The sequence below is a fragment of the Maylandia zebra genome, linkage group LG13, assembly GCF_041146795.1.
Source record: "Maylandia zebra isolate NMK-2024a linkage group LG13, Mzebra_GT3a, whole genome shotgun sequence".
NCBI classification, from domain to species: domain Eukaryota; kingdom Metazoa; phylum Chordata; class Actinopteri; order Cichliformes; family Cichlidae; genus Maylandia; species Maylandia zebra.
The window spans coordinates 24,398,124-24,410,809 of record NC_135179.1 but is presented as its reverse complement, the minus strand read 5'-3'; the positions used below and the strand labels follow the sequence as shown (position 1 = coordinate 24,410,809).

Genomic DNA, 12,686 nt, shown 5'->3' with positions numbered 1-12,686 from the left:
ATTACTTGTGGGAAAAAGCTGATGCATGAGCATTAGGTCATTATAACTCTCCCTCCCATCCTCCTCTGCTTTTAGCTTTTAAAAAGACTTGAAATAACCTCAGCTTGATGTAAGTCTATTAGAGCCTCTCTTTGTAATACTTTGTGATATAAATTCAACATATCTAATTACTCTATCGTTTTACCTCTTTTGACTGAGCATTTATTATTCCTGGTTTTACTTTAAGAGCCCCATTTTGCAATCACGGTGTTTCTTTTTGATTTATATTTTATTTTAGTTAAACTTTAGCAAGCACATGAGTAATTCCTACAATACTTTGTGATCAACTCAGCTATAAGGGGATAGATTTAATTTCCTATTCCTGTTTAAACAAGGACGCATTATGTTGTTCGCCGCAGCCCGCTGGTCTCTGAGTATTTGTATTTGCACTTTAAGTGTTGTATACTATGCGTGCATACAAATAAGGTGCTCTGCAGCCTTTAATTGAAGCATTTGCAAATACTCAATGAGTCTCTTGTGTTTTCCAGGCCATCTCCATGCTTCTTCCCTTGATCATGGAGGTGATGATCAGTCATTACGTGCCCCTAGTCTGGGGCCGTCTCCGTACTCTTCGCCTCTGCTGACGCCTCGGCTCGGACGCAGTAGCTCAAACGAGGCAGCCGAAGGTGACGGGGCGTCCCTCGCCACTCATGAGGCTCTCGGAAGCACAGAGACGCTCAAAAAGGGCGGAGGTGATGAGCAGCTCCTCAGCAGCTGTGAGTCTGCCAAGACGATATGTGAGGACAAAGACGCGGGCGAGGGAGCAACCCCGCGCACACCATCCATCAGTGTGGAGGAGGAGCGGGATGAGGCAGCAGAGGTCGACAGCCTGGCAGACGGGAGCGTTGGGGTGGCAGAGTCCGAGGACAGGTTCGAGTGGGTCATGGACGAGGCGCCACGCCGACCTGACAGCCTGAAAGGCATCCCATCCTTCCAGAGGAGCCACAGCAATCTTGCTAGTCTGGGTCTGGCCTTCCCAGCTACAAATGGCTCGCTGACAATCAGCCGGTGGCCCACAGCTGCTGACCGGAGCTCCATACCTGAAGACTGGGAAAGTTACACCTACTCGCCTGGCTATGAGAGGGCTCACAGCAAGACTGAGTCCAATGACAGGTATGTAGTTCTCTTTAACATGGCAGCTTGATATACTGTGAATGAATAAATAAATAAAAAAACACTCGGGATGTTTTAAGCGCTCATTATCATAAGTAATTATGTTTATGCAGCCCATAACAAACTGTGGCCAAGCTGCAGTGAGCAACAGTTTATCTAAATCCACGTGCACGTGGGTTTAGCTCTGAATGTATCACCAGAAACGTCTCGCATCTGATAATGACCAGAGTCGGGATTTGCATAATCTTCATAAAGCATGTGCTCAGAGTAATAATCCCCAGCCAACTATGACAACGATTTGTACTTCCGTGATAGATTCAGCTTATTCCTCCTTGTTATATTAAATTCAACACTCTGTCTGTACTTGACTTTCTTAGTGTTATTTGGTTGGTGTAGCCGTTCATGTGCAGTAACATTCGTCTTGGTGTGTTTCTTAGGTCCAGCACAGAGGATTGCCTGGTGCTGATCTGCTGTGGGCTCTATGATCTTCTGAGGGGCATCTTGCTGCTGTTGCCTGACCTCATGCTTGAGGAGGTGATGGACAAACTCATCCAGACAGAGGCCCTCATCGTCCTGGTCAATCACTCATCACCGCTCATCCAGCAAGGAGTCATGAAGGTTGGTTTCTCCTTAGAGAGTCTGATGTACTGTAAAGCAGAGGGGGGTCTGATTCTGCACCAGGAGTTCATTTTCATCCCAGTATCTTCTGCAAAATACTGTTACGGGCTGTAGGATGTGTGAGCTCATTGCCATTCCAACAAGCTGTAGTTACACATTAGTTTTGTATTTTATGCTTTGCAGCAAGCACTTTTTCCCCCGAGATACCTCACACTGAGCTTTTAGAAAGCTGGGAACAGCTTGGACAGGCCGAACACTACTTTTTTCCTTAATGCTTACAAATCCCATCAAAACTCCAAATCATAAATGTGTCACTGAATAGCCTTTTGTTTTACTTTTGTGTATTTTTAAGAATTTTATAAACTAGGTGGTTATTGCAGCTAAAAGGTTTGCACACTGAAACTTCACTACACATTTTCTTTTGTTAATCATAAATTACTTGTAAATAGTGGCTCTTTGGGAAAAACCTTGCATTCAGCCCACTATATTTTCCAACAATTAATCCAAATTTTTTTGTGCATATCCCTCCTAAATGCCAACACACATGTGGTTCCTGTGGAGCATAGGGGCAGTGCTACAACCCAATTGTCAGAGGTGAAAGGGTGCAACAGCTGTTAATAAAACAAACAGGAGGATTGTCGTAATACCACGGATGCCTCTATGAGGCTGAGGGATAACACTGGCGCTGTACTCCTCTGTACTGACAGGCGTAATTTATTCTGCTTCTCCCACCCAGCTGCTGGACGCCTATTTCACCAGAGCTCTTAAGGAGCAAAAGGAGAAGTTTCTGAAGAATCACGGTTTCTCACTGCTGGCCAACCAACTATACATCCACCAAGGCAGCCAGGGGCTCCTTGAATGCTTCTTGGAGATGCTGTTTGGACGGCCGGTGGGCCTGGAGGAAGAGTGAGTACATAACATCCACTGCACCACAGGCGCATGATTGCACATTAATATGTATAGAATTGTCTGCCGTATGAATAATGTTGGATGCAAACATATTCTTCATGTTGTGCCACATTGTTCTTTCTCGTGTTTCTCTTTAGTCTGGACCTGGAGGAAATGGAAAATCTCTCACCCTTCAGAAAGCGCTGTATCATCCCAGTGTTGGGTCTTATTGAGAACTCTCTGTATGAGAACTCTTTGGTGCACAACATCCTGTGTATGCTCCTGCAGCTCATCAATGCCTGCCCCAAGCTGGCAGACATCCTGCTAGACCACGGACTGCTCTACGTGCTCTTTAACACCCTATCTACCCTCAATGGCATGGAGAACGGGTACGACTGCCAGAACAGGGAATGATTCATTCAGACATCTCCACGGGTTCATAGCACGTTTGTGTTGAACCTTTGAGCCAAGAATTAAATCATTAATCCTCTTATTGTTGGTTGATCTGGCACATGTGAGTGGTAGACTGACTTCCTGAGCTTCATATTTTCTTGTTTTCCTTGTCCTCCCTCTGTAGTATTCCCCTGAATGACTACAAACTCCTGGTGTGTGACATCCAGCAGATGCTTGTAGCTGTGACTATTCACTCCTGCAGCTCCTCTGGGTCCCAGTACTTCCGCATCATCGAAGACCTCATTACCTTACTGGGTTTCATGCAGACCAGCAAGATGCGTCGCACACAAGGTGAGAACCGTATTTCGATACACATGCAAAACACATCAGTCTTGTCACCTCCCATGCTCTGCAATCGTGGATGATATCAAGCTGTCAAGCTTGGCTACAGAAACAAATAGGGCTGTCACTTTATTATCTCCATCTGCAGAGTGGAAACTCATTTGAGAAATATCTCCCATTTTCATCTTCCCACCAAATGGTTTTCTCTCATTTTTCCCTTTTATTTGCTCTCTGAAAAATATCTCTCCCTCCTCTTCCCCATTAGCACTTATTTCCTCGCTATATTTATGATCTGATATTATCATTCTGTGATCACAGAAGCATTAGAATGGCATTATGAGTGTGTATCTTTTTATTTTTGGTTGTTTTTCATTTCAGATATTATATTCAAATGTTCAGATGTATTATTAACATTATGGGGCTCTGTGCAAAAAAACATTTTGTATTGTTGTTCTCAACTTCTCATAATTATTCTAAGTCTTAATTGTACAGCACTTTGCAGTTTGCTTATTTCAACTTAATGACTGTGTCCTTGTTAGTGAGGCGTGTGTGTTCATCACTAGTGTAATCAACACCATTAAATGCCGCATGAGGCTACCTGTGCTGCTCTGTCTGCAAGTCCTGTTGCCATTAATTTTAGTGTTGTCAGTATCAAAGAGCAGTAATTAATTGTAAAATTGACTAACCTGTCAGTTGACTGTAGCATGAAGAGCGTGACCTTGAGTCACTCATCAGAAGCAGGTTGGCTCTAACATGACACAAATCTTTCTTTTCCCAGAGATGGCTGTGGCTTTGCAGTTCCGTGTCCTTCAGTCGGCGATTGAGTTTATAAAAACGACCGCCAACCAGGAACCTCAGAAACTGAGCACTTCTGTTAACGCTCCAAGCTCTCCGCATCACGCCATCTATCAGAAACGCAAGAGCATCGCCGGTGAGTGTCTCAAACTGGCTCTGGCACTGTAGAAAGCTGCAGTCTGCTTCTGTGCTGCTGGAGGTAGAAATGTGTCTGTTTATTGATCGTCTCTTCATCCCGATCTGAAGGTTCCATTGCCATCAAAGACTCCATTATCCCCCGCATCCCCAGGCAGCACTACTGCTCCTATGGCCAGATCCCCTTGTCCCCTCCATTCAGCTTCCTGTCCCAGGACTCCCCCCTCCCTTCCCCCACTGGAGCTCCATCGTACATGCTCCACTGTGACGCAGGTAGCTGGGACTGCGGTCCACAGCGGAAAACATCCTCCCTGTCAAGGGGCATGTTTCCCTCTCATGCAGTGAACTCACCCTGTCCCCAGGACCTCACCTTGGGGGTTAATTTGCCCAGTACCCCAGTGTGTTACTGGTGCCTTCTCTGTGTGCATGTGAGTGTGTGAGAGATCAAATGCTTAACTTCGTCAGTGTTAAGCATTCCAGCACAGATGACTATTTGATTAGTGAATCCTAATAATTTTCTCTTTACCAAAAACACGTGTGCTTATCCTTTCTGAAAACTGGCTAATTATCCCAGACTACCAATTTTATAACCACATTCGAGCACTTATCAAGATTGTTCTTGTAGGTCGGCGCCGGTTCTCTCTGGCCCAGACTGACTCTCTGCTGATGCGAATGCGCTCTGTAGCCAGTGACGAGCTCAACCAAATGATGCAGAGGAGGATGAGCCAGGAAAACCCCATCCGTGCCAGTGAGACCGAGTTTGTCCAGCGGCTGCAGAGGCTTGTGGTTCTTGCCGTCAACAGACTCATTTACCACGGTACACAGCCTGGTGTTTCTTTGAATGATCTGGTCTAAACCCTTTATGAACACTGCACGCTAATCCTGCTTCTGTTTTTTTGTTTTCCTTATTTTAGATGTGAGTCAAGATTTATTTGATCTGCTGAATATCCCAGAGTGCACAGACCAACAGCTTTTCACACCAGATCCAGCTGATCAACCGCACGAAGATGGTGGCTCCGCTTCTGTCCCGCACTCTCCAACTCCCTTCACTCTACCTCCTGCGAGCAAGAAGAGCTTCCAGAAGGACATCCTCCAGCTCATGATGGACGGGATCAAAGTCAGCCTGGTACGACAGCAGTCCAGTTGAAGCTTTTTCATGCTTTAGAAGCTCTTATTTGTAAACCTCTACTCTGAGCGTTGTAGCGTTTGATGGCTAACCTAGTGTTGCTACTGTGTATCCGTAGGGGAGCACAGGTCGTGGCGGAGCCCCGCATCAGCAGTGGCGAAGGATCCTGTGGTCCTGTCGGGACACTTTTCGGGTCCAAATTGGCCGTTTGCTGGTGCACACACTCAGCCCTGCACTTCCTCTATCAGACAGGAAGGAGGCACTTCAGTTTGTGTTTGATCCCAAACATTTGGATATCCTCAAGGAGAGTCTCAGCCCTGGACTAGAGGTGAATGTGATTTGTCATGTTAACTCCCATGAATTAGACCCTAAAGTGAGATATTTATGTTCATTTTAATCTATATAATGAGAGAAATTGCGGATTAGGTACAGAAAAAAACTCTTTAGCTTTAAAAGTTCAAAAATTGGTGTCTTTCCCTGTTCATCCCCCTGCCAGACTTTACTGAAAGCTAGATGAAGCTCGGCTCCAATAGCCAGTGTCTGTGACTTACTTCAGACACAAATAAACTAAAGTCTGCACTTTCTTTTCTCTCGCCGCTCTCAGCACGGACCAAAGTTGTCGCTGTACCTGTACGAGATGCTGCACGATCACAAGGATAACCTCACCAAAGAAGAGCAGAGCGCCGTGGGTGTATTCATGACCTCTCTCAAGCTTTGCGGTCATCGCTGCATCCCACCCAATGCTCCACACAAACAAGACTTGCTCAAGGCCATAAAAGAGGTACGTCCTACACGGTCATTGTCAAAGAGTCATTGTTAAAGGAAAGGGCACCAGCTTCCAGGCTGCTTTAGTCTGACCTAATTCACCTGTTCCCTTCAGCTGTATGAAATATATTAACTTTAGTGCAAGCAAAAGTCTGTCTTTGATAACCTGACAGGCTGTGCTTAGCATTTTTCTTATTATTCAGATAAATTTGTTTACCTGCAACAGGAAAAATTCAAGTATGAAGCAGAAGAGAAAACAAGTAAAGTGGCATGGGAAAAGAAAATGGCAAATGCTCAGAGGAAGTGAGTATAATTCTTTTCTTTCTTTTTTCTATTGTTAACAGACAGAATCATATGTTAGTTTGTTTTATTTCGTTCGCTCACTCTTTTTATTTTTCCTCTGCAGTCTTATCCAGAGGCTGGATGGAAAGTCAAAGGATATATCCAAGATTGCAGCCGATATCACTCAGACTGTGTCCCTCCGGCAAGGCATGGAGAGAAAGAAAGTCATCCAGCACATCAGGGGCCTCTACAAGACCGACCTGAGTGCCAGCCGCCACTGGCAGGAGCTGGTGCAGCAGCTCACACACGACCGGTAGGAGTTGTTCATGATCTACATTACTGCTCATGTCATCCTCGCTGTGGCTGCTTGTTTGTTGGTTTTGGTTAAAGTGCGAATAAAACAAATCAAATACTTCCCTTTCAGACCTGCAAAGCTTTCTTTTGTACTGATGTAAGGTTTTGAGTGTGCTTTTTTAGTTTCTTTTTCTTTATTTTTTTTCCTCCAGTGCGGTTTGGTATGATCCCACATCCTACCCAACTTCCTGGCAGCTGGACCCCACCGAAGGGCCGAACCGTGAGCGACGGCGGCTACAGAGATGCTACCTCACCATCCCAAACAAATACCTGCTCAAAGACAGACGCAAGCCTGAAGGTGGGAGGAAAAAATGCTCTTTGGCTAAATTTTGTGTCGCACTGGTGTCTCCTAAATCTCATATTTCTTTTTTTTTTTTTTTTTTTTTTAATAGAAACTGTGAAGCCACCGCTGTCCTTCCTGTTTGAGGATAAGACTCACTCCTCCTTCTCCTCCACTGTTAAAGACAAAGCCACCAGTGAATCCATCAGGTATAACATCCTGCTTCTTTCTTCCTGTAACCCTTTAAGTGAACATGTCATGTCAGGTTGTAAGAAAAACGTCATTCTTTTGTCCTTAGGTTCACCAGACGTTGCATCAGCGTTGCCCCTTCCAGAGAAACAGCAGGGGAGCTTCTTCTGGGTAAGACACCGGCCACTGTTTACACAGAGCTCCATAATCTGCTCTCTCTGAGGCACCGCGGAGTATTGCTCCTCCATCACACACAAGCATTTGCTATTTATTCAGTAAAGGAAGCGTTTGTTTGTCTTGCGTTCAAATCTCACTCTCACCCTGTGCTGTCTCACAGGAAAGTGTGGGATGTACTTTGTGGAGGACAACGCTGCTGACGCTCATGACAACCAGGTAAAGCCAGAGCACCGTTCAGGCGTGTTCCCTGCCAGAGGAATGACAATAATTTCTGCAATAATTTCCGCCTGGCTACTCAACACCGAACATGTTTGTGTGTCTGAGCAGAGCCTGCACGGGGAGACCGAGGCACCTTCTTTCTCCTGGACGTACGAGGAGATCAAGGAGGTGCACAAGCGATGGTGGCAGCTAAGAGACAACGCTGTGGAGATATTCCTCACCAACGGCAGGACGCTGCTGTTGGCCTTTGACAACTCCAAGGTGAGTGGAGTCAGAGGGGCTTTTAAATAAAAGACACCGGATCGTTTGTGGAAGGTTTGGTTAATGCTCATGATTAATAAACAGTAGATCTTGTAAGTTGTTTACTTTAGCTGTTCAACATAACTATTGCAGAGCGCTGACTGGACTAGACTACCCAGCAGATTACAGGAGGAAATATTCCAGTCTGTGTTTTATCTGAGTATAAAATGTAACCGCACAGGATGGACTGTGATTAAAAATGATAAAACAAAGAAGCATAGTGATGGTCAAAGAGAAAGATTGGACAAAATCACAGTTTCAGAAGAAGAAAAAATAAATGCTGTGGGAGTTAATTGTTGAATTGCCTTTTTGGTATTCTGCTCTTGAAACCTCTGGCTCTGTAGTGCTCCGTGCGAGAAATCGATCTTGACAATAAGCCATGATAATAAGATTCAGTAGCATCGCACTCTGCTGTGAAAATATATCGTTATTTTGCAGTGGCTTAAAGTGATACACTGAGAGAAAGTTACAATATGGTCAGACAGATGGCTTATTGCTCATGCTTTTAATTCAGAAAAATCAAAGGGCGTGCCGACCTACTGAGCACACGAAAGCCAAACAGATAATGTTTGCAGACTTCTGAAAACCTTTCTGTCAATAAGGCAGGAAGAAAAGTTTTCCATTTCTCCTTTGTATTTATTTCAAGTTCAGAAGGATATGGAATTTTTAAAGTGTAAATGTTTGCATGCTTGACCTAATGTGATGTCAGTGGATCGGGATTATAGTCGGGAGATCATCGTAATTCAACATCATTACGATAATATAAGCCTCACAGAGCTACTAATGGTTTGAAGCTTTTTAATTGTAAAGATCGTTATGTTCTATCATAGTTGTTGCAGAATCTGAGGCTCGGTTTGCTGGAGAAGCTTTAGAATGAATGAAACTAAAACTAAAGAGTAATTTAATTGTTTTATGTGGATTAGCCATTAAATATTTTTAAATTAAAGTTCATCTTTCATGTTACATTTGCAAGTTAGCACCATGTTTCAGTCAAGTCTCTAAACTACCTCTGGAAATGATCTCGTGGTGTCTCTGCTCTGGCCTCAGTTCCGAGATGACGTCTACCACAACATACTGACCTCTGATCTTCCCAACCTGCTGGAGCACGGAAACATCACGGCGCTCACGCAGCTTTGGGGCTCGGGTCAGATCTCCAACTTCGAGTACCTCACGCATCTCAACAAGCACGCCGGCCGCTCCTTCAACGACCTCATGCAGTACCCGGTGTTCCCCTTTATCCTGCGAGATTACACCAACGAGACTCTCGACCTGCAGGACCCAAACATCTACAGGTCTGTGCTGGATGACGAATCTTTTCCCGAGTTGACATTGACACAAAAGCTAATTTAAAGCCTCCCGTTTAAAGCTTTTCTATTAAAGTATTATGAATCCAGGCAAACATTGAACTGTTGTTATATTTTTTGAGAAAAAGTGAAAGGGAACTGGCGTCTCTTTGAAGTCAACGCTTCTGTCGCTGATGATGTCATCGCTCAACAATTTTTTGCTTTCGTATTTTAACGCAGGAACTTGAGCAAACCCATCGCCGTCCAGTCCAAAGAGAAAGAGGATCGCTACGTGGATAATTACAGGGTAAGTCCTCGTGTCTGTTTCAACACGTGCTACTCGAGCATTTTGCGTATTCCATAAATAAAAACACACTGACGTGTTCCTCGTGCAGTACCTGGAGGAGGAGTACAAGAAGGGCATCCGTGAGGACGACCCCATGCCTCCCGTCCAGCCTTACCACTACGGCTCCCACTACTCCAACAGCGGCACTGTGCTGCACTTCCTGGTTCGAATGCCTCCTTTCACAAAGATGTTTCTCGCCTATCAGGGTAAGTCGCAACATTAAGCCTCCTTCAGAATACAAGAAGAAAATCTTATGGTTATGGTTAATTGTTTTGGGCCTCTAATAAATGAATGATGCTATACTTATACTGACCAAACAGTATGTTTTGTTTTTTTTATGTGAAGCCTGAATCTGGCACGGTGCTCTCAGATCTAACATAGGATTGCAGTGTCTGTGTTATTGCTTCATGAAAGCCTGCTTCATCTTTACACTCTTCTCTGATCAGCTCCTCACCCTTCCCCTTCCTCGCTTCTTTCTCTTTAATTTATTTTGCATTCATCTGATCCTCCGAGGCATCTTTTTATGTGATTTGTAAATGTATTCAGCGACCGTGGTGTTTAAGGTCATGAAAGATGTTTTCAATCAGTGAGTCGAATTTGTAATTAGACTGTCTCCGGCCTTAATCAGACCAGAGCTTTGATATCCCGGACCGGACGTTTCACTCCATGAACACTACGTGGCGTCTGTCCTCTTACGAGTCAATGACTGACGTCAAAGAGCTCATCCCAGAGTTTTTCTACCTCCCAGAATTCCTGGTTAACAGAGAAGGTAATTAGTTTTCCTTTCCTATTTTTAGCTTTTGTGCGTTCATCTTTCATCTTCTCAGAATTTCCTCTTTTTTTTTTTGTTTTTTCTTTGCCTGGATAGGTTTTGATTTCGGGGTTCGTCAGAATGGCGAGAGGGTGAATCATGTGAATTTACCGCCGTGGGCTCGCAACGACCCACGTCTGTTCATCCTCATCCACCGACAAGCACTAGAGTCTGATCAGGTCTCCCAGACGCTGTGTCAGTGGATCGATCTGGTGTTCGGGCTCAAGCAGAAAGGCAAAGCAGCGGTCCAGGCCATCAATGTCTTCCACCCAGCTGTACGTAGCTGCTGACTCTCGCATTTCCTCGACGTTAGTGTAAAAAAATAAATAATAAACCTTTGTCGCTCAGACACCAGTTTCATGTCACTCTTTACAGACCTATTTTGGCATGGATGTTTCGGCTGTAGAAGACCCTGTTCAGCGACGGGCCCTGGAGACGATGATCAAGACATACGGACAGACGCCCAGGCAGCTCTTTAACACCTCTCACATCAGCAGGACAAGCACCAAACTCATGGAGGGGGAGCTGCCAGCAGCCATGGGCCTCCTGGTCCAGCTGGCCTTCAGAGAAAGCAGAGAACCAGCCAAGGAAATAGTCTGCCCGGTAATCAACTCTGTGGTGTTTGTGACTCTGGCAGCCTGCTGTGCGCTGAGCAAGACATGACTTAATTCACCACCCGTGAAATGATCTGCTCCTCACCTAGCAATTTTCTCTTCCTCTCCCCAGAGTCCGCTGCCGTGGATCAAAGGTCTGAAGTGGGGCGAGTATGTGGGCTCACCTTCCGCTCCGGACCCAGTGGTGTGTTTCAGTCAGCCGCACGGGGAGAGGTTCGGATCCCTGCTGGCTCTGCCGACGCGAGCCATCTGCGGCCTCTCCAGCAAGTTCTGCCTCATGATGATTTACAGCAAGGAGCAGGGTAGGAAGCCCAAAGACTCATTCCAGAAAGTATTGCACAAGTGCCCCGCTGACTCGCATTAAATTTTTCTTCTCTGCTCTGCAGGTGTGCGGAGCATGCACAGCACAGACATCCAGTGGTCAGCCATCTTAAGCTGGGGCTACGCGGACAACATATTGAGGCTGAAGAGCAAGCAGAGCGAGCCACCTATCAACTTCATTCAGTGTTCACAGCTTCACCAGGTACGCATCAGTTTATGCTTCGACAAATCCTGACCACCTGTTATATAAGAGTTATCTGGCTTTTGGTGTGCGCTCCTCCATCCAACCGTCCGTCTCCCTCTCCTCCAGGTGACCAGCTGCGCCTGGGTGCCCGATGGCTGCCAGCTATTTACGGGTAGCAAGTGTGGAGTCATCACCGCCTACAGCAACCGCTTCACCAGCACCACGGTGCGTTTCCATGGCAACGTCCCCCTCTAACCTTCCGCCTGCACACGAACACCCAAACCGCCCACCCACCGCTGATTACACCCCCCCACCCCCCCGTCCTCTTCTTTAGGCAGCCTCACCATGCTCAAACGCTCAGCTTCATTAGTCACATCACAGCTGCCCTTGAAACACATTTCCACCGAGCCCATAAGTGGGATTAGAGGTCTCAGAGTTCAGTCATCAGAGAAGCTTTCAGACCTCGTCAGTCCCCACCAGTAGACATGTGGATTTGCCATTTTTCTGGACTTCCAGCAACTACCGAGAGGCAATTTGACTTTAATTAATGGAGATTTTTAGGAAAAAGCAAGACACAATATATAAGAGTCACAGATACATTTAGATCTGTATTTCTTCTGTGTGTGGTCTCTAACATGTATTTCCCTCCACAGCCATCAGAGATGGAGGTGGAATCTCAGGTTCACCTGTACGGGCACACGGGCGAAGTCACCAGCCTGTTTGTCTGCAAACCTTACAGCATCCTCATCAGTGTGAGCAATGATGGCACCTGCATCCTCTGGGACCTGAACAGGTCAGTGTGTGTGAAAGGTTTTTATGTTTTGTTTTTTTTAAAGAAGAAGAAACTGCATTATGCAGTGTTTGTGTGGTTTCTGAGTACTTCTGTGTTTTCCAGACTCTGTTATGTACAGAGTCTCACAGGCCACAAAAGCCCGGTGATGGCTGTGTCTGCCAGCGAGACCACAGGGGACATCGCAACAGTGTGTGACTCAGGTATGAGGGGGCGGGCGTCTTCTTTTATAACCAGAGTGTTTATCGCGTCTCATCTTCTGGTTATTGAAGTGTCTTCTGGTCCTTGGTGTGAGTTATGGCTCCTCTTCTTTTGTTTCCAG

At 45.7% G+C, this 12,686-nt stretch overlaps 1 protein-coding gene across 1 annotated transcript in view; it reads left to right on the top strand.

Annotated features, from left to right (window-relative positions):
- The window catches only part of lyst (lysosomal trafficking regulator), a 61,334-nt gene that overhangs the window by 45,148 nt on the left and 3,500 nt on the right, over positions 1-12,686 (top strand). The window contains exons 23-50 of the mRNA XM_004559733.3: positions 528-1,152; positions 1,590-1,770; positions 2,507-2,676; positions 2,817-3,047; positions 3,236-3,402; positions 4,172-4,324; positions 4,949-5,140; positions 5,238-5,449; positions 5,568-5,777; positions 6,054-6,230; positions 6,441-6,517; positions 6,621-6,809; positions 7,003-7,148; positions 7,243-7,339; positions 7,429-7,490; positions 7,657-7,712; positions 7,824-7,976; positions 9,063-9,307; positions 9,539-9,605; positions 9,694-9,850; positions 10,273-10,413; positions 10,513-10,730; positions 10,831-11,058; positions 11,182-11,371; positions 11,456-11,592; positions 11,701-11,799; positions 12,228-12,367; positions 12,470-12,567. Of these exons, the coding sequence (XP_004559790.1) occupies positions 528-1,152; positions 1,590-1,770; positions 2,507-2,676; positions 2,817-3,047; positions 3,236-3,402; positions 4,172-4,324; positions 4,949-5,140; positions 5,238-5,449; positions 5,568-5,777; positions 6,054-6,230; positions 6,441-6,517; positions 6,621-6,809; positions 7,003-7,148; positions 7,243-7,339; positions 7,429-7,490; positions 7,657-7,712; positions 7,824-7,976; positions 9,063-9,307; positions 9,539-9,605; positions 9,694-9,850; positions 10,273-10,413; positions 10,513-10,730; positions 10,831-11,058; positions 11,182-11,371; positions 11,456-11,592; positions 11,701-11,799; positions 12,228-12,367; positions 12,470-12,567 (4,818 nt within the window). The remainder of the gene's footprint in view (positions 1-527; positions 1,153-1,589; positions 1,771-2,506; positions 2,677-2,816; positions 3,048-3,235; positions 3,403-4,171; positions 4,325-4,948; positions 5,141-5,237; positions 5,450-5,567; positions 5,778-6,053; positions 6,231-6,440; positions 6,518-6,620; positions 6,810-7,002; positions 7,149-7,242; positions 7,340-7,428; positions 7,491-7,656; positions 7,713-7,823; positions 7,977-9,062; positions 9,308-9,538; positions 9,606-9,693; positions 9,851-10,272; positions 10,414-10,512; positions 10,731-10,830; positions 11,059-11,181; positions 11,372-11,455; positions 11,593-11,700; positions 11,800-12,227; positions 12,368-12,469; positions 12,568-12,686) is intronic.